Here is a 24,693-nt window from a genome sequence, read left to right on the forward strand (position 1 = left end):
GAAGGCATCGCTACAAGTTGATTTCATTCAAGAGAGAGAATTAGACATAGTAGGCAAGTATTGGAACGGAGAACTAAAAGGGCATTTCATTCATTAAACATGCTGAACAGCCAGAGGCAAGCAAGGAAGTATAGCCATAGAACCGTCCGCCACCATCAAATTGCCAGACCGCAGGCAGCTCCATACCATCAAATACCCATATTGTATATGAAAACTAGACTCCTCTACCACTCAAGCGGCTCCTTGACCTCCTCACCCCTATTTGTCTTCGGGACTGGCACTGCCTTAGCGGCAAGTCTGCCTGACTTGTCTCTCTTCAAGTATCCTGAACCATCTAACCACGGCGTCTGCTGTGTCATCTTCTTCTCAAACGCCTTGATCTTGTCCTCCATCTGCATGGTCAATCCAATATCGTCGAGCCCGTTGATTAAGCAGTGTTTCCGGAATTCGTCCACATCGAAGCTGCAGATCTTCTTGCCGGATGCGTCATTGATGGTTTGGTTTGGAAGGTCGACCTCAATCTCCTTTCCAGCCCGAGCTTCCGCCGCGATCTTGTCAAGGTCATCTTTGTTGGTGATGGCAATGGGGAGCATGCCATTCTTGAATGTGTTGTTAAAGAAAATATCGGCATAAGATGGTGCAATCACACACTTAATGCCGAAGTCTAGGAGAGCCCAAGGAGCGTGTTCTCGGGAGCTACCACAACCAAAGTTGGGTCCAGTGACAACGAGGATCTTGGCTTTTCGGTAAGGTTCTTGGTTGAGGATGAAGTCGGGCTTTTCAGTACCATCTAGGTTGAATCGGAGCTCATAGAAGAGAGCTGAGCAGAGGCCAGTTCGCTTAATCGTCTTCAAGAATTGTTTCGGGATGATGGCGTCGGTGTCGACGTTTGATCGGTCAAGGGGTGCAGCGAGACCTTTGTAGACCTCGAATTTGGGGAGACCAGCCGAGCTGTGAGCGGCGATAGTGTTTGTGTGTGGAGCATTATCCTCTGGCTGATCAGCGATCATTTCACGCTCATCATCATCAGTCTCAACCCGTTCGTCAACATGAGGCTTGATCTCCATGGGTGTCGGTGATGCCTTCCGAGGCGTGACATTCTGGTCGGAAAGCTTGCGTACATCAGTAAGCTTACCAACGATGGCACAAGCTGCGGCCATAACTGGCGACATCAAATGCGTGCGACCACCAGCTCCTTGTCGACCTTCGAAGTTTCGGTTGCTGGTGCTTGCGCAGCGCTCTTGTGGCGATAGGATATCAGGGTTCATGCCAAGGCACATACTGCATCCTGCCTCTCGCCATTCAAAGCCAGCATCGAGGAAGATCTTGTCAAGCCCCTCTGCCTCTGCTTGGGTCTTGACGAGACCGGACCCAGGAACGATCATTGCCCGCTTGATGTTGGACGCAACTTTCTTGCCTTTGACGACCTGCGCTGCAGCACGAAGATCCTCAATACGAGCGTTCGTGCAAGATCCAATGAAAACTTTGTCCAAAACAACTTCTTCCATTGGGGTGTTGGCCGCAAGACCCATGTATTCGAGCTTTCTTCGGCCTGCTGCCCTCTTCTCCGGAGTCGAGAAGGTCTCTGGGTCAGGAACCTTGCCAGTAATTGGCACAACATCCTCAGGACTGGTTCCCCAAGTAACCGTAGGTGTGATGTCCGCGGCGTCTATGAAAACGTCGATGTCATATTTTGCACCCGGGTCGGATTTGAGGCTCTTCCAGTACTTGACTGCCCTGTTCCACTCCTCTGAGCCGTATTTGGGTGCAAGCGGCCGACCCTTGAGATACTCAAATGTGACCTCATCTGGAGCTACCATACCGGCTCTGGCACCTCCCTCGATTGACATGTTACAAATCGACATCCTAGCCTCCATACTCAAAGATTCAATGGCAGAACCGCAGAATTCGATGACAGCACCCGTACCACCAGCAGTGCCAATTTTTCCAATCGCATGAAGAATAATGTCTTTCGAGCTAACCCCAGGCGAGAGGTTGCCATCAACCTTAATTCGCATATTCTTGCTTCGCTTTGTGATCAAAGTCTGGGTGGCAAGAACGTGTTCGACTTCACTTGTGCCGATTCCGAAAGCCAAGGCTCCAAAAGCTCCATGTGTTGAAGTGTGACTATCGCCACACACAACTGTTGTTCCAGGGAGGGTGAACCCTTGCTCAGGGCCAATGATGTGAACAATGCCTTGACGCTTGTCGCCAAGACCAAAATATGTGATGCCGAAATCCTTGACATTCTCCTCAAGAGTCATGCATTGGAGTCTAGAGTCCTCCTCCTCGACGAACGTCTCGATGTTCTTGAGGGTTTTTCGAGAAGTGGTAGGGACGTTCTTGTTATCACCGTCAGCATTTGCGATAGTAGCTTCGGCTTTCTAAACTTACATGGTCGGTGGTTGCAAGTGTGCAATCTGGTCTTCTCACTTTTCGTCCCGCATTCTTCAGACCTTCAAAGGCTTGCTGGTTGTCTCAGTCAGCATGTGGCGGCAGACAGGGAAGTGGGGGGCTACTTACAGGTGATGTGACCTCGTGAACCAAGTGTCTGTCTGAAAATATGTTAGCATTTTCTACGGCGCTGAATATTTGCTCGAACTTACCAATGTAAAGAAGAATTGTGCCGTCAAGCCTCTCATCAACGATGTGGTCCTGGAAGACCTTATCGTAGAGGGTCTGTGGTTTGTTTTCAGCAGTAGGCATAATGAAAGATTCACGAAAGTAAGGATGTTAAAGTTGAGGCCCAGCAATTGAGGAGGGTTAGAAGTGATTTTATTTTGACAAGAGGGAGTTGAGAGAAGAGGGATGTAGATATGTATTAGTGCGGGGAGGACTTTCGATGATGCCCAAGTAACTGTGCTGAGCCGACATCGGGCAGGCGAACAGAAATCCAACCTTCGCGATTGGTCACAGTGCACGGTTGGGACTATCGTTCGTTTTCTTTGCTTTTGATGGATTTTACGGCTTTTACGTACCGATGCGCCTTATGGGCTTATACCTACTTAGGTAGGTAGGTACTTTACAAAATACGGTACCTCGATGATAACAATGGAACGGTACCTGAATGATAACAATGCTGGGTTCAATAACCATCATCAACGCCGTCCATCAGCTAGCTGGTCCCAAAGTCAAGAACCAAGCTCACACTCACAGTAATAAGAAATACTGAATCCCATCGGTCTCTCCAAGCAGCCGTCAAATTCCAACCCATCCCCACAATAATATGGCTACTGCATTCCATTACGCATTACTGCCCGCGAAAGACGGTCGCGGCGAGAAACAGACCAACGTCCTGCCAGTTAAGACGCTGTTCGGCCTGTCTCCTAATGTCCGAATGTGGGCTAAATATTGGCAGCAACCATTGCGTTTGAAAAATGCCGTTGGAGTTGAGACCAACCCGTCCCGGTCCCAGTCTTGCCGTATGTCTACCTCGAGGCAGCTCCTTACTAAGTTCCTTCCCCTCGTTCTCCACATTATGCCAAGCCTTGTTCCTAGTTTTGAAAGGACCTCCTATGTCTCCTAGTCCTCGTGGGAGTAACTTGAATGCCCGAATGATGTGTGTCACTCGGCCGGTAGTCCGTCGAAACAGGTTTCGGTGTGTTTGTGATCTCCTGTTCCGAGCTTCTGTTGCGCCCTTGATCTCCAGATTCCCCGAAGAGCGGTGTTGCAGTAGATTTGGCTTGTGCTCTACCCCTTCCGGTTTCTCTGAGTTTTGACGGGACATAGATATGGATGTGGGTGTGCTCGTCATTCTGACTTTCTCTCCGTTTGGTATAAGTTTCCGACAGAATCTTGATATTCGCACCATCATCTGGTACGAAGATGTAGCGATGTCGACTTGGTGAGTTTGGCACGCGGTGCTCTGCCCGACTTTCGACGTGCCGTTCTGGTGGGAGTTTGTTTGCAGAGAAATCCGATTTGACTTCCCCTCCAAGAATTGGTGCCTCTGAGTGACCTCCATCTTGGCGATCAGTCTGAACCCGGTAAAGAGGCGCTGCACTGGACCGTATCCAGTAATGATGATGGTGGGTATGATGGTGGTTGATGACCCCCGGCTTCCCGGCCAGATTCTTGATGTTGCTAGCGGTTCCATGACTGTGAGATCTTTCTGTACCTGGGAGCTCGATGGGATCTGCATCGCTACGAGGTCTTTGGGAGACACTGGGGCGAGCTTGTTCAAGGCTGTGATTCCCCTTCGGGGGTTGAGTTCCTCTGGGCTTCGGGAGTACAGTTGGAAGGTCAGGACTTGACTCGTCAACACTAATGGGGATAAGGTCGCTGTAGCTTCGCCTGCGTATTGGCAGTATAGCTGGGGTAGAAACAATGCTTCTTCTAAAAAATTGTCTGATTGAGATGCGCGAAGAGATACTGGCAAAGCTGCCGAGCTCTGCTCCGTTGGACGGCTCTGTTCCTTTGGAGAGCTACGTTCCGTTGCCGGGGCGTCTAAAACGTCTGAGGGACGTCGCGAAGGGGGGAAAGGAGGATTGTTGCTTAGTATTTCATCGATCGAGTCATAACTGCTGTCTTTGTGCAGCACGGTGCCAGACGAATAGTTACGTTTCCTACGTTGCCTACGCGGCATTTCAACAATTCTTCGACCGGAAGTAGTAGAAGCCGATTCGACAAGAGCATTGTAGCGATCGCGTGCCAGTGGAGAAGATACGCTTCGATGACCAAAGTAATCCTGCTGTCCGATATGATTTGGGTTAATATAGGGAGTTGGGTTGTCCGCAGACGGCATCGGGAAAAGACGATCCCCAGGAGCAGTGCCTATATTTCAAGAATTAGTGATAAGATGAATAATAACCCAGAACTTGACATTTCTGGTGTTTGCGGGTTGTGCGTAAGTGTTCCACTGACCTCTGGGACTTCCAGCTAACGACTGTTGAATTGGGCTCAAAGCTGGCTCAGCAACGCTGCTCCATCCATTCTCACCCGACTTCCACCTCCCGTATCGCCTTTGCCTCAGTCTCATCTCCCTTTTTTTCTGCTCAGCTTTTTCTCTTGCTCTGTTATCGTTTGATTTATGTACCCTCGCCAGTTCAGCTCGATACATCGCTCGGGCCTTCTCGTACTTCGATTTTTGCTCTTCGAACTTTATTCTCTGCTCTTCAGCATGCTTTTCCTGTTGCACAAGTTTCCTTTTTGTATCATCGCTCAGCTGACTTGGCTGGCTGCTACTTGTAGCAGTGCTGATATCCCAATATCCTGTCCGTGGATTTGCCCCCTGGACTCCAAGGAAATCTCCACTCTCCTGTAGTCTACGTCTTTGCTCTCTCTGAGCCTTCTTCTCTTCAAGCATTCGTTGTGCTTTCTGGGTTTCACTCTCCTCTTTTTTCTCGACTGTCTCCTCCTTTAAGCTCAACCTGCGAGGTTCCTTCTCGAGATTGGGCATGTGCAAAAGAGGCACTGGCTTCTCCTGCTGGGACCTCGCATCGTTACGCAGATCTTTGCGATCACTGCTCTTGCTGTCTTTCCTTAAGCTGAAGAATCTCCTCAGGCTCCCATGTCTCTTCTCCTTAACTCTACCACCTTCACTTATTCGTCGATGAATAGTTCCACTCTCCGCGAGTCTATGAACGTCTTCCTTTGTCGCGTCTTTGGCCCCACTACGATGAGAATTGGGTCCACTACCCTTATCTCCTACAACCTGATGGGAAGCGTTCCCAGCTATCTTCTCTACCAGTCTGCTCTGGTCATCCTTAACATCTTCACCGTTGTGCAACTTTTGGGAGTCAACCATGCCGAAAACAAGATCAGTAGCAGTTTCCGGTCCGTCCTCTCTGTATTCCTTGCGTAGAGTGTAGCCTCTCTCGGCGCGTCTAGAAGGGAATACGCGGGAAACCAGCTTCTCGAATGAAGCCGGGCGTGAACGTTTACTGCGCGATGGTCTAGTCTCGAGTGCTGCCGCGGGCGGTAGCGTTTCCTTCTTCTTCTTCTTGCCTTCCATTGTTGGTGAGCGACTCGAAGTAGTCCGGGGTTGTGAGTGAGATGATGGTTGTGCTTCTGTGAACGTGACTGAGGATGCTGACCGATGAAGTCTGGATGTGAACGGAAGATTGAGATAGATGGGAGAGGGTTGGCTGAGTAGGAATGAAAAGACATATGGCTGCTTCCCGATAAGAGTCTTGGAGGAAGGAGCGAGCCGGGATAGCAAGGTACGTTGAAGAAACCTAAAATAACTCACAGACGAGAGACCCAAGTGAAGATCTCGGAAAATGCTTCGAATTAAGTACTACGACGTATGCATCCGAGGGAATCAAAGGTCACATCCTATGACAAAAAAGAACGCCTGCCAATGCCCCCCCCCCACACAAATCCATATATCACCATCTCGATGGTCCCCTTGAGTGAGACCTGTCATGGGTCCCAGGCCTCGATCTCGCTCCAAAATCAATAGGAGCACTCGTTCGTCTCCCTTCACCGATTTCTGAAAATAGTGATCTACCTTTTGGAAAGTTTGGAGCGGTTATCTCACTTAGTCTTTTGGTCGGGCTTCTACTCCTTTCCCTTTGCTCTTGGATTTCTCTTCCTGCCATATCAAAGGAGTTCCTCGGTGCGTCACGACGCCCTCTCCCTTGCACATCGAACATGCTCGTTGCTTTCTTAAGAGGGGAGTTGGCGTGACTATATATGCCCAAGCTGCCACCATCACCGGTACTTGTGCCTGTAGAAACAGCTACAGATGAGGTTTGTCGGAACTGGGGCTGACGAATAGCAGGACGTGGTGTCAAGCCTGTGAGTGGCGTAGGATCTCGAGAGTTGTACGCGGAAGGTGTATATGACGGAGCCGGAGAGAACAATCTTTGAGAGGCTCCAGGAGCGTTGTCAGGATCGATATGTTTGGCATAATTGGGGTTCGGATGGGTACGAAACTCTCGTTTGAGTATAACCGTTGGTGTATAGGTGTCAACGCCTCCTTCCCCGTTCTTATCTTCAGAGATGGGAGCTGAAATTTGCGTGCCAACATCACGGACAAGAGGATTCATTCTGGGATGGACGTATTTGATATCGTATTCGCTCATAACCTCCTTATGAATTATGGCCGAATCTTTCTCCTGCTGGGAGAAGCTTGACTGGAGGAGCAATAATTGTGAAGATATCAGTATCTCGAGAATTATTGTTGTGAACACAGTCATACTTGGTCGAGGATCTAACGATGTGGTAGGGAGGAACAGCAAATATACCAGCACATGGCCGGGGCTGAAAAAGCAAAATAGTCGAAGGCATATGGGCACTGGATCCCAAACTGCAAGCTCCCAAACATCGCGTGTAGGATCTGGGTGAGCTCTGGATTCGGCACTAGTGTCCCCAAGTATGCTCGTAAGGAGCCGAAGTGGTGATGAAGAGGCCGGAGAAGAATCAACGCGCACTCGATGTGCAGAGGGCGTATTCTGAGGAGTATCAATCGGTGTCTCGAACAAACGATAATGCCGGGTTCGGAAAAATGTATATATTGCGTTGGCAATAGAAAAGCAGCCCAGCAAGTACACAATGAAGGTAGCCTACACATGTCAGTATAATGCTACTCAGGCGCAAGGAAGGGGTTTTACTATGTAGCTTAACCAGCCAGATCCCGAGCTCACGTCTCCAAACACATCATCAGCTCCGCTGCTCCCAGAGCTTCCACTGTTTGCCCTTGCAACCAGAAGCACAACATGTAAACCCAATGCGACAGGAGCTCCAAGCTGTTTTGCATCCCAGTCTCTCGTCTCGAATTCTTCGGAGAGCCATAATAGAAAATCGCCAGGATTTAAGTAGTCCTTTATCCGCTCCAAGAGTGGTTTTCGGCGCACAAGTCTCGGCATGGTGGGCGCGGTATGAAGGTTCCTCCTCACATCCTTTAGTCGCTGGATACAAAATGTGCACGACGTCGTTGTTCGTTGTTTACAGGGCCGCAGAACCTCGGATTCTGATTTGGCGAAGCTGTCGCAAGGTGCTTCTCGCTAGCGGGGTGCCGCCTGGAAGCTCCCGCCTCGTAGCTGATGTTGCTTTGACTGCGACAGCCGGCCACGACCGCAGCAAGATACGAACAAGATGGCAGCTCCAGCCTCTGCCTACAAGGATAGGCAATTCCTGGCGGTGATCGGAGACGAGGTAAGTCTGTTCTGTTCCGCTCCGCCGAGCTTCTTGTTAATCGATCGCGCAGGACTCCGTTACGGGATTGCTGTTAGCAGGTATTGGTGTATGGATTCACTCATCAATGGTCAGATCATGGTGGCATTGATGCTGACGTTGGGACAGCATGTTACTGCTCCGCCGGACGCGCAGAAGAACTTCCTCGTTGTCGACAGCAAGACGGACAATGCAGCTATCGAAGAAGCTTTCGACAGGTTCACTACGGAGAGAAAGGATATTGGGATTCTCTTGATCAATCAACATGTGAATATTGCCTCCAATATACTGAATACAGTGGCTAATCAATCTAATCTTCAGATTGCTGAGCGAATACGCCATCGAGTCGATTCATACACTGCAGCCTTCCCTGCGTTGCTGGAGATCCCCAGCAAGGACCACCCATACGATCCTGAGAAGGATAGTGTTCTGAGAAGAGTGCGAAGGCTTTTTGGCGAATAGGTATAGAGAGAAGTGTCTGCATGTTTGGCTGGGCTATGCTATGAGCCCTGGGTGTATTCAGGTGATCGATCACCACGGAGTTATGAACTGGTCGCTGTATGGGCATCTACTATGCAGAGTGGCTTGTGGGGTTACTTCTGCATGGACCGGCTATAAATGAAATAATTGGAATTATCAGGGTACCTTGAGTAGCTCAGCATTTTCCAGAAAGGCATTCACACCGTGAGGTTGTAAATCCTGTGCGGCTAAAGCTGGGAGGAAGGCATCTTAAACCTGACCTGCACGTACTCGCCCTGACAGTGACCCGCAAAGATTAAAGATGAGATAAGAGTCAAGAGCCTTTATTTAGCCAAGGGAAATAAGGACGTCCAATCCTCTATCCCAGCAGCTGTTGTTCTGGCATGTAGCTGTGTTGACACTGAAAGTACCTAGATATCATGTTCCTTCATCAATATGTGCTTCTGACATACCTCGATATAGAAGCCTCGATGTAAGTCTCCGATAGTGGCAATCCGCCTTTGAAAGAGCAATCTGGTTCTAGATTGTTCGCTATGAACTCGAGAACGAACAGCACGGCCGGCGTTTGCTTGCTTGGCTAGAGGACGGGGATGAGGCAACGTTAAAATCCTACTCATGTAGTTCTTGGATTCAACGCAATAAAAAGCAGTTATATGAACTAGGAACTTCTACGTAGGTACCTAGGTAGGTAGGTGTAGATAAATGTTACTTCTTGCTTATCTTTGGCAGGCAGATGCATCATTGGATAGGAGGTAAAGCACGACACGCTCACGAATTTGGGAAGCAGATCATGGAGACATATTGGGAATCACGATATAACAACACTCTATACCTGCGGCCAACAGCGATACAGGGGCAACATCAAGATACGAAAGCTAAAGAGATCCTTCTTCATGTCACCGCACAAGGCGATGAGCACAATGAAAGAGGGTGTGGCAAGCCACGAGTGCAATCAAAAATTCCCCCAGTTACGTCCCCGAAGGGAAGTAAACGGTTCTCGTCGCCCCGATGTGCAATGGAGGACTCGTACCGCCAGCCCCTAATTCTTGAGCTAGGGCGCTGCCAAGAAGGTAAGTATGATTTTGAAAGGAGGGTGTGGGAAGGCGAGGAATTTATACTTGAGAGAGGTCCTCAGAAGGCGCTAGTAAGCGAGGATCTGACTAAAATAATTTGCAGTGTTTGCAGAGATCACATGCTCCTACTGCTTACCTAAGTGCCCTTCAGGCTTCAGGTGCAGCGGGCATGTGGCGAAGCGTTCCCGCCAGCGAGTAATGTTGGTCGAGGGCCGCGACTGTGACATCAAGTACAGAGTAAGGACTAGAGAGAAAAAATCGCTATCGCCACCAACACTTCCCAAGCATTTGAATAAGGCAGCGCACTCATTACGAGCAGTTGTATTAACGAATTACAAACCCGGATTATGCTATAATTCCAGAAGTTGCTCGAGGCCAGTGGCTCTCTGCCAGGGAAATACAACACCGGCTGCTTCTAACGTCCAACGTCACTTTAGGCAGAACATACTGGCTTAGCAGACTTTTCACGGTCATATATACCTACCTCTCCTACCTCTGCCTTGGGTAGATGGATTGGTAAAGTAGGAGTTGTTGGTCTGGTGTTTCTATGTGCTTTACAAGCGGGCATGGACGCCAAGAACTACCTACCTTATGGAGTACAGCTCCTAGATGATGCTCCACTGCGGTACTCACGAGGGAGGAAATTGAACAATCTGTATCATGCCCCTTTTGAAAGAAATCGGAAGAGATCACAAGCCAACAACAGTTGCTTCGCATTTACACAAAGCTTAAAGGCTTGTAGAGAGCTTCGAAAATTAGGCTATTTTGGGTGGGGTTGATGGAGATGGCGGGGAGATAAAGTAGCCTGTAGCAACAGCAGCTTCGTGCGATGAGGATCGAGTAACCTGCGGTGCACTTTCTGAAAGATTCAGCACTTACAGCACCGTACTGTGCTGTAGGTACAGTATTCAGGATACCTCTTGAAGTAGATTTATAGCGCTTAGCTAGATCAAGGTCCAAACATATCTTAGGTACCTTATGACCCAGAAACGTCATTGTCGTGGTGCACCGTGCACTGGATACCTTAGGTGGCTGGCACTCTCCGCTCTCCCCCATGAACCAAGCGATACTGCAACCTCCAATCAACAGGACCTCAGTGCCCAGTACAAGACTGTTTTCACGCTCTATACGACCCTCCGATAATCATCATGAAGTTCTCCATAAGCCTCATAACTTTGCTTCTCAGCACGCTCGTTGCCTCCGAAGGCTTATCAGTGGGCGGCTTTGGCTTCTCACTGAGCGGTCAGAAGCGCCTGGGCGACGGTGAATCCGTACCTGGCGACAACCCCCTCACGTATTGCAAAGCGTCGCATGGCGATGATCTCCTCGTCCTCGATCATGTCAACCTGTCACCGAACCCTCCACTGAAGTAAGTCCAGCGCGCGGCCGCTTCTTGAGGTTTTACACATTGGCTGACTTTCCCACAGGGGCAGCACGCTCACCATCGAAGCGGTCGGGTCCGTGCTTGAAGATATCGGGGAGGGCGCGTATGTTGTCTTGCAGGTCAAGTACGGGCTGATAAGACTTGTCAACACGGAGGCCGATCTCTGCGAGCAAGTCGAAAATGTGGATATGAGCTGCCCGATCAAGAAGGGGAAGACCAAGATCATAAAGGATGTCGAGCTGCCAGCCGAGATCCCTCCCGTGAGTAGTACACTTCAAGTCTTGTTGGCTGGTGCTAATACGACAACAGGGAACCTACACTGTATTCGCTGATGCATACACCGCCCGCCCTGAGAGCAAGAAGATCATCTGCTTGGAAGCAACTGTTACTTTCCCACAGACCAGATAGTGCAGGTGGTAGATTGTGCTGGGAGAGAGAGTTGTCTATCAGAGCGATGGAGGAGCGGACACGGCCTATCTGAGGTCTTAATCTGATGAACGGGGGTTTCTTCTTTTTCGATGCATGGCTGGCTGCGGAGCAGATACCTTGATTACTGGAGTTCTTTCATATGGAAGCGCATTGTGCCTACGAAGGGTCTTATCATACCATACCACGCGAAGTTTGACAGAAGCAACTATTTGAAAGCCTATAGCATGGAAGCGTTTACTCTATTTTCAGATCCTTGAATCATATTTTGCGTGCCTGTCCATGTCGCTTCTCGAACTTTAGAATCGGTAGGGCGATCGCTGTCTTCAATATTCTAGCTTGAACAGGTGATGAATTACATGTGTGAAGATAGGGAGTTGCAGTAGCCTGACCCTGCTGCTCGGAGCTCAGGCTATATGACAATACACTGAGGTTGACAGTCTACTCAGTGAGGGGTGTACAAGTAGTGCTATGACTAAATAGTAGTTGGAGAAGTGAGAGCTCCTTGATCTGAACTTGAAAGGGATCAATCGATATTGGCGAATCCACTGCTCGTCCTTCACAATCCGTGGCTGGGTTATGAATACACTGAACGCTTTTGATAGTATGTTGTGCCCCTTCAACTAGCCCTTCGCATCGAGTCTCGAAGGCATCAGTTCTAGGGGAACCGATAGAATCTAATGCCATCCCTCCAAGTCTCTGGCCTTTCTATATGCCTCCACGACTTTCGCCATAACCTACGACCTCTTCTTCGCGGTTTTACTAGCACTCACCTTGCTGGATATCGCAAAAGCCTCCGCCGAGGCCTTGATACTTCCATATAAACAAACTACCGCCAGTCAGCAATGCATGTCCTAACACAGAAAGAAAGGTAACTGACACCCAGGAATAATGAGCCATAAGATGTTCATGAATACAAAGTAAACCCAAAAGTAGAACGGCTCTGGACGATAATATATCTTCCCAGAGTAGAACTCGTCGAGTAGACTGGTGGCAAAGTACAAGCCATCTCCGTAGATATGGCCAGTTGATACCAGGGCCTGAATAGAATGACGGTATGGCGACTCTCTGATGATGAGAAGCGCTGTCAGGAAAGAAAGGGGGCCCCACGTGATCTATCCGGTGTCAGCGAGAAAAAGGGGCCCGGAGAGGGTTTGATATTGTACCACTGTGGAAGTCTCAATGCAGAGGAGGAACGGATCCGAGAGCATGTATCTCGAGTCAGACAATGCATACTCCTTCCATAGCTGACCGAAGAAATCCTGCATGCCTCCCATTCGGTGATGATTGAGAACGAAATAGCCTTCGAAGAAGACGTGGATGGACCCCGCTGTGAAGAGGTCAGAACTCGAAATTGATCACCATAAAAATTGGAATGCAAGATATCGAATCATGGATAGACCGTTTTCAGTACTTCTGGATACTTGGAGGACCGTCCTGGTACAAGCCCAGCTCACATTACTACTGGCTTCATCCTGGTAATTGGTGAGGGAAAAGACGCAGTATCAAAGTGCTTGGAGTTTTATTGTTCCGTTAAGGGATTGATACCTGATCAATCTGACGCTCAAATACGGGCAGTCCTTGCGGTGAATACTTGATATTGAAAGCACTTACTTGAGACGAACCATAGCACTAATGCCCGATCTGAAGCCTTCAGGCGCGGGTTTATCTTCATCATCACCAACCAAGCCACGCCTAGAATTGAGGCCAGCCCGGCAGCAAAGCCTAGAACGAGCGACGACGCGCTCCAATCATTGGCGACGAAGACATCCCCAGAGAGAGCAATGCCGATAGGGTAGTAGGGGTGAAGAGGGGCCGTGGTGTCAGCTGCAGTGATGCTGGACATGATGCGCGCAGGCTCGTAGTGAAGTGTTGTTCAACAGTTCTAGCCAGGTTCTCCGCAAAGCACAATGCTCAGTCGGTTGCCATGCCTACCTATGGGAGGGCAAGAGAACACCTCAGAGAACAAAGATCTGATCCCCGGTGATCCTCGATCGAGCTGTCTCAGGGAAAAGAAAGCACACGCAGCTGTGGGCCCCACCCAAGGTCCATGTTCCCTGCCTGCCTAGGTTCAGCTTACCTTGGCTTACTCCGTACTCTGTAGCTAAGGTATATATATGCATCTGGTCACGTGACCCGGCATTTCTCGACGCTCCGGGTGGGCGCTGAGGCTTTTGACGGCCTGGCTGGAATCTGGGATCTGTCTGATGTTTGGGGAGAACAACCAAGGCCCACGACGTTATCAGAGCCCTGGACGCGCGATTTGCCGGGCATATTCTGGTTACAGCTAAGGCCAGCCAGTGTTGTTGCGCTACTGACGGCCTGCAGGCGTGCCCTTGCCCATTTGCTGACCTGAAGCGGTAGAGTTACTCCGGAGGCTGCCTCAGTGTTCTGAGCCCACCAATGAACTTCCCTCGCCGGTTTAAGGGCGCGCGCTGCCTCGAATCGAATAATCTCTCGATGTTCGAACTCTGGACTCTGCCTCACACCGCGCGCCGCCTGCACAAGACGGGACAAGACTGGGCTGGCGGCATCGCTGGACGCTGGACGCTGGACGCTGGACTCGGGGCCTCACGGCGAGCTTTTACGGGCTTTCGTCATCCCCAGAAGATCTTTCAACTCGACGAGGACAGTAAGGAAAGCAAAGCTGGGCTCTACAGCGGGCAGTACACAGTAGAGTAGGTAACGAGTCCTCTCCTTTGTCTCACTCGCCCGCTCCTTTCCTCTCCCTCCCTCGCTCCCTCCCTCTTCCTCCCTCACATCATTCATTCCCTCACCACCACCATCGCTGCCACCACTCGCCCCCTCCCCGCGCTGGCCCAGGCCTCCGGTACGCCTTCCTGCAATCCTCCATCTTCTCGTCCTCTCGACGATTCCTCCTTTTCTTCTCTGCTCAGATGGGTTGTGTTCGCTGCCGCCTTCCCGGAGGTAGGGAATTCTCAGTCCCAAGTCGCTTCTGCAGTTCCGCGGTTGAAACGCTCACCGTAGCCTATCCTAAAGCGGCCATGCCCTTCGACGCTAAGAGCATCCTTTCCATCCCATCCCCCTCAGAATCCCCTTCTACAACACCACATTCATGCACGCACCCTTCAAGAACAGGACGAAAGAGTTGAGGCCGCTCCCCAATTCAACCTAATCACCACTTCGAGTCCTCCGTCACAATTACAACACGCGTCGCCAGCAGAGCGCCACCCGAGTTGAACGCCCTCGTCCCGTCGAGACCACCTCTTCCAAGGCCGACCCTTCGCCTCCACTTGGGTTGAAAAGCCTTCATTCGCGTCCTTGCGATCGCTGCCTGTCGTTCACATCGATCCAGAACCTTCACACGGTATCAAGGAGCCCGATTCGATCTCTGAGCGTGACACCCACTGCCCAAGATCCACCTGGCCTCTCCTACCTTCTTCGGTCCATCGAGTCACCTTGTTGACGCTGATCGAAGAACAGAAGATCTTGCGGTCGTGCACGCCAACTGATGACAGCCAGCATCGAACCCCATCGTTCTCCTCGCTCTGCGACGCCCCTTTCGATCAAGTCGCGACCGTCTTCGTCATGCGACTCAGGTCTAGGAATCAGTGAACTCACCTTTGCCCTCTCACTCGAACAGCCACCCGGAGGCTCCTGCTAGATTATGACAGAAAATCCCCTTTCAATCTCAACGCAGATCGCGACTCCGGTTCAGACCGCCCTGAATTCTAATTCTGCGATCTCTGCCAACGATGCGCCGAACGCTGCCGACTTCGTAGATGATGAGCCATACACGATCAAGTGTATTTGTGACTACAATGACGACGATGGAAACACGATTTACTGCGAGACGTGCGATACATGGCAGCATATCGAGTGCTTCTATCCTGGCCGAGTTGCCGATGCCTCGAAAGCCGAATTCGACCACTCCTGTGCCGACTGCAAACCGCGACCGCTCGATAGACGGCATGCGACCGAACGCCAACGGAGTCAAAGACAGAACAAAGCAGCCAACGACAGCGATAGGAAAACCAAGCGACCCCCATCGAAGAGTCACAAGAAGAAGTCGAAGCCGTCTGACCTTCAACTAAATGGTTATCACGACCACGATGACCCCAAGAATGGGAGCCCTCAAGATCACCATTCACATTCAAAGAAAACGAAAGGCCATCACCGATCGAATCAATCCATCAGCTCACAGAGCAAACGCAGCCCCCCTCTTAATGCACGTCCTCCATCAAACGCTCATCCGCCAAGTCCGGCAAATACCCCGCCAGACTTGCCACCTCACGTCCAGATCCACTCCTACTCGGATTACTTTCGATCACTTTACGATGATGATGAAACCTTCCAAACATCGCAAACCAACTCTTTTGCGAGCCTACCGGTCACAAATTCATTATCGCTATGGCTTCATGATCCAGAGAAGCTGCGCGAGGATGCCGGTGTCAACGACAAGGCAGATGTCTTCCAGAATCTTGTAGTGCCCGTCGATATGCTGAAGTGGCCTGAACTGCGAGTCGAACGAAAAGATGTTACAATCAATGATGAAAATCTCCACTGGCGCTTCCTAATTACCCCAACGCACCTCAGTCAGTCAGGTCGGATTGGAGAGCTCAATGGCGTCGTTGGTTTCCAGAAGGACTACTGCAATGATGATATGAACAAGTGGCAGGAAACAGCTCACCCAAGGCCCTTCGTCTTCTTCCACCCTCGTCTGCCTCTATTCATCGACACTCGTCAGGAAGGATCTACATGCCGCTACGTACGACGAAGCTGTCGCGCGAACACTGTCTTGGAGACCTTCATTGCCAGTGGTTCAGAATACCACTTCTGGTTGATCAGCGAACGTCCACTTTCAGCCAACGAACAGATTACGATTCCTTGGGATTTCCGATTTCCATCTCATTCACGCTCACGGTTCCTACATCTGCTGAATCTAGGAGATGACGATGGGGCGCCTCTTGATGTGGCCGATATCACGGATGAGGAATACGAGCACCTGACCGCTATGATTTACCAAGTCCTTTCAGATCATGGTGGCTGTGCATGCGATCTCGGTCCAGACTGCGCGTTTGCTCGATTCCATCGAAACTACTACGGCAGGGCCCATGCTCAGACGAACGGAGCCAAGTTGAAGAAGGGCCGCAAACCTAAGCAAAACCATGTCTCACCCACAAGTACGAGTCATGCCACTAACAGTCGAGCTGCTAGTGAAGGCCAGCAGGAGCAATATGAAGATGACAGCCGATCGGTATCTGGGTCAGTTCGAAGCAAGCCTCATAGTCGCGACTTGACGCCTCTTCATAGCATTTCCGAAACCAATGGTATGCCGCTGGAGCTTACGGATCGTGAAAAGAGAAAGATAGCAATGGTCGAAGACTCATTTAGGAAATTGGACCAAGGGCAGCCACCGCGCAAAAAGAAGAGGGCTTCGGACGGCGCCACCGCGACATCGCAGCCTGCACCGAAACCAAGGCAAAGATCTGTCGCATCTCGAACGTCCAACTCGCAAGCAGCGTCCAATTCTAATGGCTTAAAAGGACGGCAATACGTAGATGCAAGCACATCACGACGGCAGTCTGGATCACCTTCTAGTGGAGTGTCGCCAACGGCTGCAATCGCTTCTCCGGAAAACCCAAGTTCACGGCGGGATTCGATACCCTATAGGTCTCGCCCGACGGGGACGGCTCCAACCCCAAAGACGTCTTATGCCGACTCCTCCACTCAGACTGATACTATCAACAATGAGTGGTACAGCAAGCCCTGCAAGTCTCCGGTTCCAAAAAGGACCATTGTGCCTTTGTCGAAGCGTCTTCTTAAGAACAGACATAAAATTCGACAAGAACGCGAATCACAACCAAGACTCGGCGTCGATGATCAGAGTGTGCGCGCCTCACCAGATGCGTCGATGGATCTAGATGCCCCTAGTCATGAAGAGCGGCTCAACCAGGAATCGCCTACAGATGCCAGAGGTCGCAACGCAAGCATCGCATCCTCTACTCAGTCCGTGGATGCCCCGTCTGCCGATGTTAACATGGTCGATGCTCCTGCAATTATAAAGCCTCCACCGCCACCGCCATGGCCCAACAGCTCAAACACTAATGGCGCGGGATCAAATACTGCATCTGGCCAAACATCACCAGGTCTACGGGTTCAACTTCCATCTACTCCTTCTTTTTCCACGCCGAATTTGTCTGGGCCCGTTTCGGGCTCAGCGACCCCTTCTTCCGCCGCCGGATCGATTGCGCAGTCTCCTTTTGGAACCGTACACTTTCCCACTACCTTGGCCGCACCTGCTGTCAATGGTGTAGGCCAGAATCCGAACCCCATCAAGACAACCAAGAAGCTCAGCCTGAGTGACTATAGGGCCAGGAAGAAAAATCTGGACACGTCTGATATGAACAAGTCGTCCGCAGCCACTAGCCCAACAGCAGCAGCAGCTGTCTTAAAACCTTTATTATCTAGCGTGGAAGAAGCTAAGGTGTCCGGAGTTTTAGAAGGATCTGCGATCGTCGATACACCAATGGTTGAAAAAACGACGGATCCCGTTACGTCGGTGACTGGTCCTGGACCTACTTCAGGATCACCATCCAAGAATAATTTACCGTCGGAACAACCGAATGGTTCATTGTAACATACATACTAGATTTCGCTTCGTGCGTTTTTGCTGCTTGCGAGCTCACCTCGTCTATGTTTGAGCGATCGGGCCGGTTTGGTACCATGGGTTCAAAAGGGGGGTTGGGATACGGCGTAATGGAGACCAACAATTAGTTCCGCCTATTTTGTTTGATCTTTGCTGGACACATTGCCTTATAATGTGAGGGCAGTCATATCTGTTGTACCAGTAGTCATTGATGAAAAGAAGCCTCAACGGCATTTCAAAGTTCTCAAATACTCTCTTGTTGTGACGTATAAACTGTTAGTGTGCAGTCGTAGGCCTGATAGCCTTAAATTCCACGATTGCATCCAGGTCATTCAATTCGTTGGTATGCAACCTAAGGCGCATATATTCTATGGTATACTCCTTTCAATATCTCGAACTATCTAAGTGGTTCATCCCAAGTCTTTTACAATCCTATATATCAATCCCACCAGTCTAGACCGTCAAATTATCAGCGTCGAAGATCCATAACGCCAATCGATGTCGCACAAAGAGTCCCAGAAGACCACAAACTACCTGCATGCCTATGATTTCCATAGCCAATCTGTCTTCCCGCTTGGGCCCAAACCACACCAACCACAGGTTTAAAATGGTCAAGTTTGAGCTCTCGATGACCTGGCCCTCCTTATTCATGGTCAGACGTATCAGATGCAAACGATCCAGGACTTTCAGCGCTAGGCTGATGATAGGCTTGGGAGGGTGCTGCCACTCGGTCACCGAGGCTTCCAGGAGTCCCGTCCTAGCGTTGAAACGCGGCAGTCGGTGGCGCGGGCAGGGGATAAGGCGGAAGAGTTGCGGGGCCGAGTAGAGAAAGTTGAAGATCTGAGGGATGAAGAGCAGTAGGAGGGTCTTGGAGAAATGGCCTAGGATTCCGACGACGGCGAATACCATCCCGGCGAAGTAGCAGTATGTGTCGCCGACGAAGACGCGGGCGGGGTACCAGTTGTGCCACCAGAGAGCGAGAGAGACGCCGATGAATGGGAGGATCAGGTAAAGAGAAAAGAGATGTGAGTCCGTTGCGGGGTGGGGGTATGGAACGAGCAGGTAGAGACAGTCGTTGATGACGAGCAGGAAGGCGATGACGAGCGATTGAGAGACCTCGATCCCGTTTATGCCGGCGAGGATGTTGATGCTGTTTGGACAGAAGATCGCTATCGCTGCCATGTATATGTAGTAGAGGGCGCCGAGATCGAAGAGCGTTCCTAGGTAGGACTGGAGAGGCTTGGGTACCACGATTTGTGTCACGCCGAAGTCGACGAAGTAGACGGCTAGGAGGGGTATGCTTGCAAAGGCGGGGATGAAGAATTTATGCCGCCAGCGGATATCGAAAAGATCGTCGCAGATGCCCAGGATGCATACGGATTGGAGGGAGAGGATGGCAGATAGGTAGGATGCTAGCTGTTACGCCTGTCAGTGCTGGGTTTGTGCGCCCTCTTCTTGAGTGACATACCTTGTTATGTGGAAATCGATGCAGAAACCTCCCCTTCTCTACGATTTCCACCTCCATCAAAATATCTCGATTCCCGCCTCCTGATGTAGCCGCTACTATGTCCTTATAGAAGGGAAACGGTACAAACACAATGACGATCAACAAATAGACGACGGCGCAAACCGCACCCATTGTCTCCGGTATCTCCTTCTTATGCACCTTGCTCAGATCTTTCCCCTTCAGCCCAGCTTTCATGAAGGTCGGGCCCAGCCATCTGATCATCGAGTAGCTCGCTGAGAAAGCAATGCCGCTGAATGCGAGAGAGGCGATGAGAGGTTCGCCATCGCCGTGGAGAGTATTCGCAATGATGCCGAAGCACGCGAAGGAGAGGGCCAGAAGACTCCAAGTCTCTGTGGAGGTTAGGGCCGCGGGCGTCATTTTCGTGTTATCATTTCATTGCGCGCGCTTCTTATAGGGACATTGGAGGCTCGAGGGGGAGGTTTGGCTCGACGAGGCTGAAAAGGCCACGAAGATAAAACCAAGGGTCAATGCTGAAAGAAGGCTAGCGCTTTTGCGGGGCTCTGACAATGCGACCAGACGATTTTCTGGTGGGGATGAAACCAGTGGATGGATAATTTTTGTTCCTCACTGAACTTGATATGAGAACCACTGAGATTATATAGAGCAATATGGTGTTCAATCCTGGTGTGAAAAGTTAAAACAGTCCTCAATAGCACATGCATGTTCCCTTCTTTCTGGAGCTTCGTTCAGCCTTGTCAATGTAGCCGGGTGCACGGACCTTACAGGCATCGCACCCATCTCTTCTTTCATTCTCTCCAGTGTGAAAGGTCACAACCTCTTATGCGTCACTCATGATGGACGACTTACCCGTGGAGACCGAGCAGGAGGGCTTCATGCTCCTGCAGCATGGACATCGAGACATGATCGAAGCGACAGCCTTCAACAGCTATGGCGACCGCTTCGCCTCGAGTTCTGTGGACGGGAAGATCAAAGTATATAATCGACATAAAGACGGTTCATGGAACCTAAACGACACCTGGGGAGCTCACACTGCTGAAATCCTACAGGTAAGTCTTATTGCGCCTGTCAAATCCAGCATTAATAACTTCGTAAACAGATCCAATGGCTCCCACCAACCATCCACCCCAACCTGATAGCCTCCATTGGCACCGATGGCAAATTCAAGCTCTGGGTCGAAGATCCTACGCTGGTTCCTGGGAAAGGAAGGCGCTTCAACTCGCACAACAATAAGCCAGTCTGGGAACTGCGCTCTCCCTCCCGCGCGCCTTTCCTGTCCTTTTCTATCAAACACAACCCTGAAACCCGACACACCTACCTTGCGCTGATCAAACGCAACGCCGAACTCACCTTGTACGAGAATGAGGAGCCGGAGAATCTGGATAGCTGGGCTGAGGTAGATACCGTAGTTGTGTGCGAGAAACCTGCGCGGGGAGAGGAGACGTCTTTCAAGGTTGCCTTCGATCCCAATCTGGAGCCATGTTACAACGCGATTCGGCAAGGTGTACAAAGAGACTCGCTGGCTCTTATAGTGGCCAGTATGAACCGAGCGAGCATTTGGCGCACCAAAGAGATATCTCACAGCGTGAGCCTAGGCTCCTCGACATCGAAGGAGCTCTACTTGGCCGCGGAGCTGAAAGGTCACCGTGGACTGATGAGGGACGTTGCCTGGGCACCCGGAAATATCAGGGGCTTCGATATCGTGGCTACGGCTTGTAAGGATGGTTTTATAAGGGTCTTTCAGATTACTACTCCGGCGAAAGGAAGCCAAGCGCCCAGGAGTAAGGACTATTCGAAGCTTCCTGAACAGACCGCTACGCCTGTTCAGGGAACGCCCGAGAACGGCGCGAGAAGCACGCCCTCTGGCATCGGGGCAGGCCTTGCTGGTGCCAGGTCTAGCACTCGTCAGCAAGAGGCCGAGGGCAAGCAGGGGGAGATTGTCCATGTCGCGAAGGAAGTGTCGAAACTGGATGCGAATCGGATACCGGTGTGGAAGGTTGAATTCGATGACGATGGACAGTTGTTGGGGTCTACTGGAGACGATGGGAAGTTAATTCTGTGGAGGAGAGAGCCAAGTGGGGTTTGGAGTAAGAGTGCGGAGCTCGCCTTAAACAGGAGTGTTCCTGTTACCGTCTGAGGTTGGTGGGTGGGATGTTTTATATATCACTACTTCTGGGAGAGCGTTACGGTTGGTTGCATGGGATTGGCGTTCGGGGACAGTCTGGGATGGTAAACCGTTGGCATAAAGGCCACTGCTACTTTAATTCACTTCAGTACGCAAACCAGATACGTTTAAAAGCCCTCTTTAGACCATATTACGCAGTATTCTTGTAAAACCTGGTTACATGCCAACCCTGAGTGCTCGATGCGCTAATCCCATTCCCTATCCCAGCCTTGCCCATCCTATCCCAGGTCCATAAACATCAAGGTATAAGTTTCATTCAACGATGGTCTCAATGAGAGCATCAAACCATTGCTCCCAATTCGCCAGTCTCCATTGCCGCAGCATTCCCTCCCACCAAGACGCCTCAGACCTCTTATTCAGTTTCTCCTGCAGGGCTTTCTTGATTTTCTCATCGTGAAGGCCGGCGCCTTCTTTTTCCATCCACTGTCTCTCTGCCTCTTCCTTTGCTTTTTTGATCACCACTTCGTCATCCTCGCATCTATATAGATCGCATTTCGTGCATTCTGTACAGCCTCTTCCACCATTAGGTCGGAAGTGCTCGCAGAAATGCCGATACCCTTCTCCATCGCCGATATCTTTACGGCAGACATAGCACATCTGATAACCACAGACGCAGGTGAGTTTATTACACCCAGACGACTTAACGAAGGATGTGTTGCAGCGAGGACATGTACGTTTGATAGCTAGGGACATTGCAAGCTCAACTTGGGTACGAAGCGCTAAGAGCGAAGATTCATGGCAAATGTGGATGTCGGTCCATGCTTTCGAGCATGAAATACAAGAGGGTCGCCCGCAAGCTTTGTTCTGGCAGACAAACTTGAGGCCACGGCGTTTCCGGCGCAGACGAGTGACGGATGCATTGAAGCGCTTAACGGCGACGTCGCCGAAGATTGGTCGTGAAGTTAGAAGTATAAAAAGGAGTGAGAAAATCAAAAGCACAGGTAAAAAGAAGGGTATCATGCAAACGCCTAAAAACAAAGCCACAAGGGTATATAAAGAAGAGGGACCGATCCGTTTTATACGCCAAGAACGTTGGGATTCCGGTAGGTAGAGCTCGTCAACTTCGGCATAGTTGCAGAAGGGGCATCGAATGAGGGGTAGGTTGGTTTTCAACAGGCTGTCTTCAGCCAAACGTTCATCGAGTTTACGGAGCACTTCCTTGCCGTTCTTGTCATCCTCAAATGCTCGACGAACGAGTTCTTGTGGTATGCATCCTTGGCAGTCATCAGACATTGCAGCCACGCACCTCAAAGTGCCACTGGCAAGGTCTATGCTTCTTTGCCATCCTTGCCCAAAGACGGCTTCATTAACCGCAAGCCTGACGCACCGGAAGCATACGCAATGTCCGCCATCATTACAAGCGGATAATTCCTCAAAGGTCGTAGGAGTGAAACAACATTCGCAGTCGTGCAACGCATCATTTGCTTCAGCCTCGTTGTTATTCAGCTCCACCGCAAATGCGCGATCCTTCTCTTCGCGTTCCGCCAGCTGCCGTTTCTGTATTGGCACAATGAGCGTCTCGAAGAGTTCCTGATCCAACTCGGGGGATCCGGTAGCCTTGAGGGTCGGGACGATGGATCCTTGGCCAGTAGATTGCCAGATTACAAGGGGATGATTCTCTGCTTCTAGGGATGACATGGGTTTCCTGCGTAAGAATAGAGAAGAAAGCGAGAACCGCCATGACTTCGAGGACAATGCTACAAGAGTCGGCCGTGCAAGCGTGTACGAGTGATTGAACTCGGCCAGTACCGCGTTGATCGTCGAACGAGGAAGGCCTTTGAACTCATAATATGTGATGGCCTTGACGCTCTTCTTATAGCCTTCGCTCCTGAACTTCTCTTCAACTGGCACCAGCGACTGGGAGTCTGGCTGGCCCGGTTCATTCTTCTCCCCTCCGGCCGTCTCCTTCGATACCACTCGATAGCGACCTCTCACCCACTGCATTTTCTGTTTGAGCAGAGTCTCTGTCACCACGGCCAATCTGGATTCTTCACCAAAACTCGACAGCATCTCACGAAAGACTTCGACTTGCACATCAGGGAACATTGCCGCGAGAGCCACGAGGCTGTTGTTTAAATCGCGGAGGTCCGGATGCTCGGACTCGACGGGTAGGAGTTGCTCTTGCTCGCGAATATAGGGGGATTCAAGAGGCTCGCGCGAAGGGGAGGGCTCTGGGGAGCTGTGGCCCGAACTATTGCTGCCCGTCGAGTTGAGCACTGGTATGCGTTGTTGAGAGCGACGAGGCGTGGTTTGGCTCGACTTGAGCAACCCTGATAGGACCATCATGATGGGCACCAGACCTTGACGGGTTTCGCATGGTTCTGTGGAAAGGGCTTATATACAGACGATGCAGCCCAACAATGACTGTGTGCCCGTGGGTTGGGAAATGCGAGTTGGGGATGGAAAACTGGTTGGCACGGGCACGGGGAGTAGTAAGGTAGTAAGAATGACGATGGGGAATCTTGTGGAGCCTTTCTAGAAGTGCCTGGGTTCGGCCAATGCGCTTAAGTCCTTAGCCTGGAATCTAGCCGAGATGTGGCTGACTAACTCTAAAATTAGCCCTGGGGAATGTCACTACCAGCCACATTGGGGCGCCCTCTCTTCCGGGATGCTTATCAGTGAAGGGCCCGCGGTTAAGAGCACAGTTGGTGTAATGGGTCGAAGGAACAAAGGACAGGAAGAAAGGACGGAGCCTGGTCATGCTACTCGATCTTACAGACGACGAGCTATTGCAAATGCTGTCCGTCTCTCCACCGCCCAGAGTTGCGGTCTTCTTTTGATTCGCGTCTACCCAGTGATTGATAATGATATACATATAACCGATGTATAAAAACACAAATGTCCAATCCAGACGCCACTCCGACCCCGATATCTCCTCTTCTTGGCAGGCTAAAACTACTAAAGGCGACCTAGTGTGACAGGTTTAGCCTA

The 24,693-nt window shown here is 50.7% G+C and overlaps 11 protein-coding genes across 11 annotated transcripts; 5 read left to right on the forward strand and 6 right to left on the reverse strand.

Moving 5' to 3' along the window:
• Window positions 1-224: 224 nt before the first annotated feature.
• On the reverse strand, window positions 225-2,770 carry M430DRAFT_134172 (hypothetical protein; the record flags this gene model as incomplete). Its single annotated transcript, XM_024862336.1, has 4 exons — window positions 2,607-2,770; window positions 2,524-2,555; window positions 2,395-2,469; window positions 225-2,342 (listed from the first exon to the last, which is right to left on the reverse strand). The coding sequence occupies exons 1-4, from the start codon at window positions 2,704-2,706 to the stop codon at window positions 225-227; spliced, it is 2,325 nt and encodes a 774-aa protein (XP_024724198.1). The 5' UTR covers window positions 2,707-2,770.
• A 480-nt stretch (window positions 2,771-3,250) lies between these two features.
• M430DRAFT_16313 (hypothetical protein) lies at window positions 3,251-5,953 on the reverse strand (the record flags this gene model as incomplete). Its single annotated transcript, XM_024863442.1, has 2 exons — window positions 3,251-4,773; window positions 4,864-5,953. The coding sequence occupies 2 exons, from the start codon at window positions 5,951-5,953 to the stop codon at window positions 3,251-3,253; spliced, it is 2,613 nt and encodes an 870-aa protein (XP_024724199.1).
• Window positions 5,954-6,260: 307 nt separating this feature from the next.
• M430DRAFT_39661 (hypothetical protein) lies at window positions 6,261-7,890 on the reverse strand. The gene is made up of 2 exons (XM_024867331.1): window positions 7,557-7,890; window positions 6,261-7,508 (listed from the first exon to the last, which is right to left on the reverse strand). Exons 1-2 carry the CDS (start codon window positions 7,809-7,811, stop codon window positions 6,330-6,332), a joined length of 1,434 nt encoding a protein of 477 aa, XP_024724200.1. The 5' UTR covers window positions 7,812-7,890; the 3' UTR covers window positions 6,261-6,329.
• A 119-nt stretch (window positions 7,891-8,009) lies between these two features.
• M430DRAFT_33248 (hypothetical protein) lies at window positions 8,010-8,705 on the forward strand. Its single transcript, XM_024866327.1, has 4 exons — window positions 8,010-8,100; window positions 8,153-8,188; window positions 8,248-8,385; window positions 8,440-8,705. Exons 1-4 carry the CDS (start codon window positions 8,041-8,043, stop codon window positions 8,578-8,580), a joined length of 375 nt encoding a protein of 124 aa, XP_024724201.1. The 5' UTR covers window positions 8,010-8,040; the 3' UTR covers window positions 8,581-8,705.
• A 312-nt stretch (window positions 8,706-9,017) lies between these two features.
• On the forward strand, window positions 9,018-9,870 carry M430DRAFT_25382 (hypothetical protein; the record flags this gene model as incomplete). The annotated part of the gene is made up of 3 exons (XM_024865240.1): window positions 9,018-9,070; window positions 9,328-9,742; window positions 9,775-9,870. The coding sequence occupies 3 exons, from the start codon at window positions 9,018-9,020 to the stop codon at window positions 9,868-9,870; spliced, it is 564 nt and encodes a 187-aa protein (XP_024724202.1).
• Window positions 9,871-10,790: 920 nt separating this feature from the next.
• Window positions 10,791-11,465, forward strand: M430DRAFT_115437 (hypothetical protein; the record flags this gene model as incomplete). The annotated part of the gene is made up of 3 exons (XM_024861587.1): window positions 10,791-11,040; window positions 11,099-11,315; window positions 11,365-11,465. Exons 1-3 carry the CDS (start codon window positions 10,820-10,822, stop codon window positions 11,461-11,463), a joined length of 537 nt encoding a protein of 178 aa, XP_024724203.1. The 5' UTR covers window positions 10,791-10,819.
• Window positions 11,466-11,815: 350 nt separating this feature from the next.
• M430DRAFT_39664 (hypothetical protein) lies at window positions 11,816-13,343 on the reverse strand. Its single transcript, XM_024867332.1, has 4 exons — window positions 13,096-13,343; window positions 12,648-12,811; window positions 12,362-12,596; window positions 11,816-12,310 (listed from the first exon to the last, which is right to left on the reverse strand). The coding sequence occupies exons 1-4, from the start codon at window positions 13,325-13,327 to the stop codon at window positions 12,219-12,221; spliced, it is 723 nt and encodes a 240-aa protein (XP_024724204.1). The 5' UTR covers window positions 13,328-13,343; the 3' UTR covers window positions 11,816-12,218.
• A 1,766-nt stretch (window positions 13,344-15,109) lies between these two features.
• On the forward strand, window positions 15,110-17,992 carry M430DRAFT_77872 (hypothetical protein; the record flags this gene model as incomplete). Its single annotated transcript, XM_024869577.1, has 1 exon — window positions 15,110-17,992. A coding segment is annotated over one exon (2,883 nt), but the record flags the coding sequence as incomplete, so codon positions are not given.
• A 365-nt stretch (window positions 17,993-18,357) lies between these two features.
• On the reverse strand, window positions 18,358-20,035 carry M430DRAFT_115447 (hypothetical protein). Its single transcript, XM_024861588.1, has 2 exons — window positions 19,560-20,035; window positions 18,358-19,507 (listed from the first exon to the last, which is right to left on the reverse strand). Exons 1-2 carry the CDS (start codon window positions 19,974-19,976, stop codon window positions 18,545-18,547), a joined length of 1,380 nt encoding a protein of 459 aa, XP_024724206.1. The 5' UTR covers window positions 19,977-20,035; the 3' UTR covers window positions 18,358-18,544.
• Window positions 20,036-20,401: 366 nt separating this feature from the next.
• Window positions 20,402-21,898, forward strand: M430DRAFT_56327 (hypothetical protein). The gene is made up of 2 exons (XM_024868601.1): window positions 20,402-20,626; window positions 20,677-21,898. The coding sequence occupies exons 1-2, from the start codon at window positions 20,411-20,413 to the stop codon at window positions 21,712-21,714; spliced, it is 1,254 nt and encodes a 417-aa protein (XP_024724207.1). The 5' UTR covers window positions 20,402-20,410; the 3' UTR covers window positions 21,715-21,898.
• A 116-nt stretch (window positions 21,899-22,014) lies between these two features.
• Window positions 22,015-24,045, reverse strand: M430DRAFT_95869 (hypothetical protein; the record flags this gene model as incomplete). Its single annotated transcript, XM_024869908.1, has 1 exon — window positions 22,015-24,045. One exon carries the CDS (start codon window positions 24,043-24,045, stop codon window positions 22,015-22,017), a length of 2,031 nt encoding a protein of 676 aa, XP_024724208.1.
• Between the last annotated feature and the right edge of the window lie 648 nt (window positions 24,046-24,693).

The sequence above is a fragment of the Amorphotheca resinae genome (genome assembly GCF_003019875.1).
Source record: "Amorphotheca resinae ATCC 22711 unplaced genomic scaffold M430scaffold_2, whole genome shotgun sequence".
Taxonomy (NCBI): Eukaryota; Fungi; Ascomycota; class Leotiomycetes; order Helotiales; family Amorphothecaceae; genus Amorphotheca; species Amorphotheca resinae.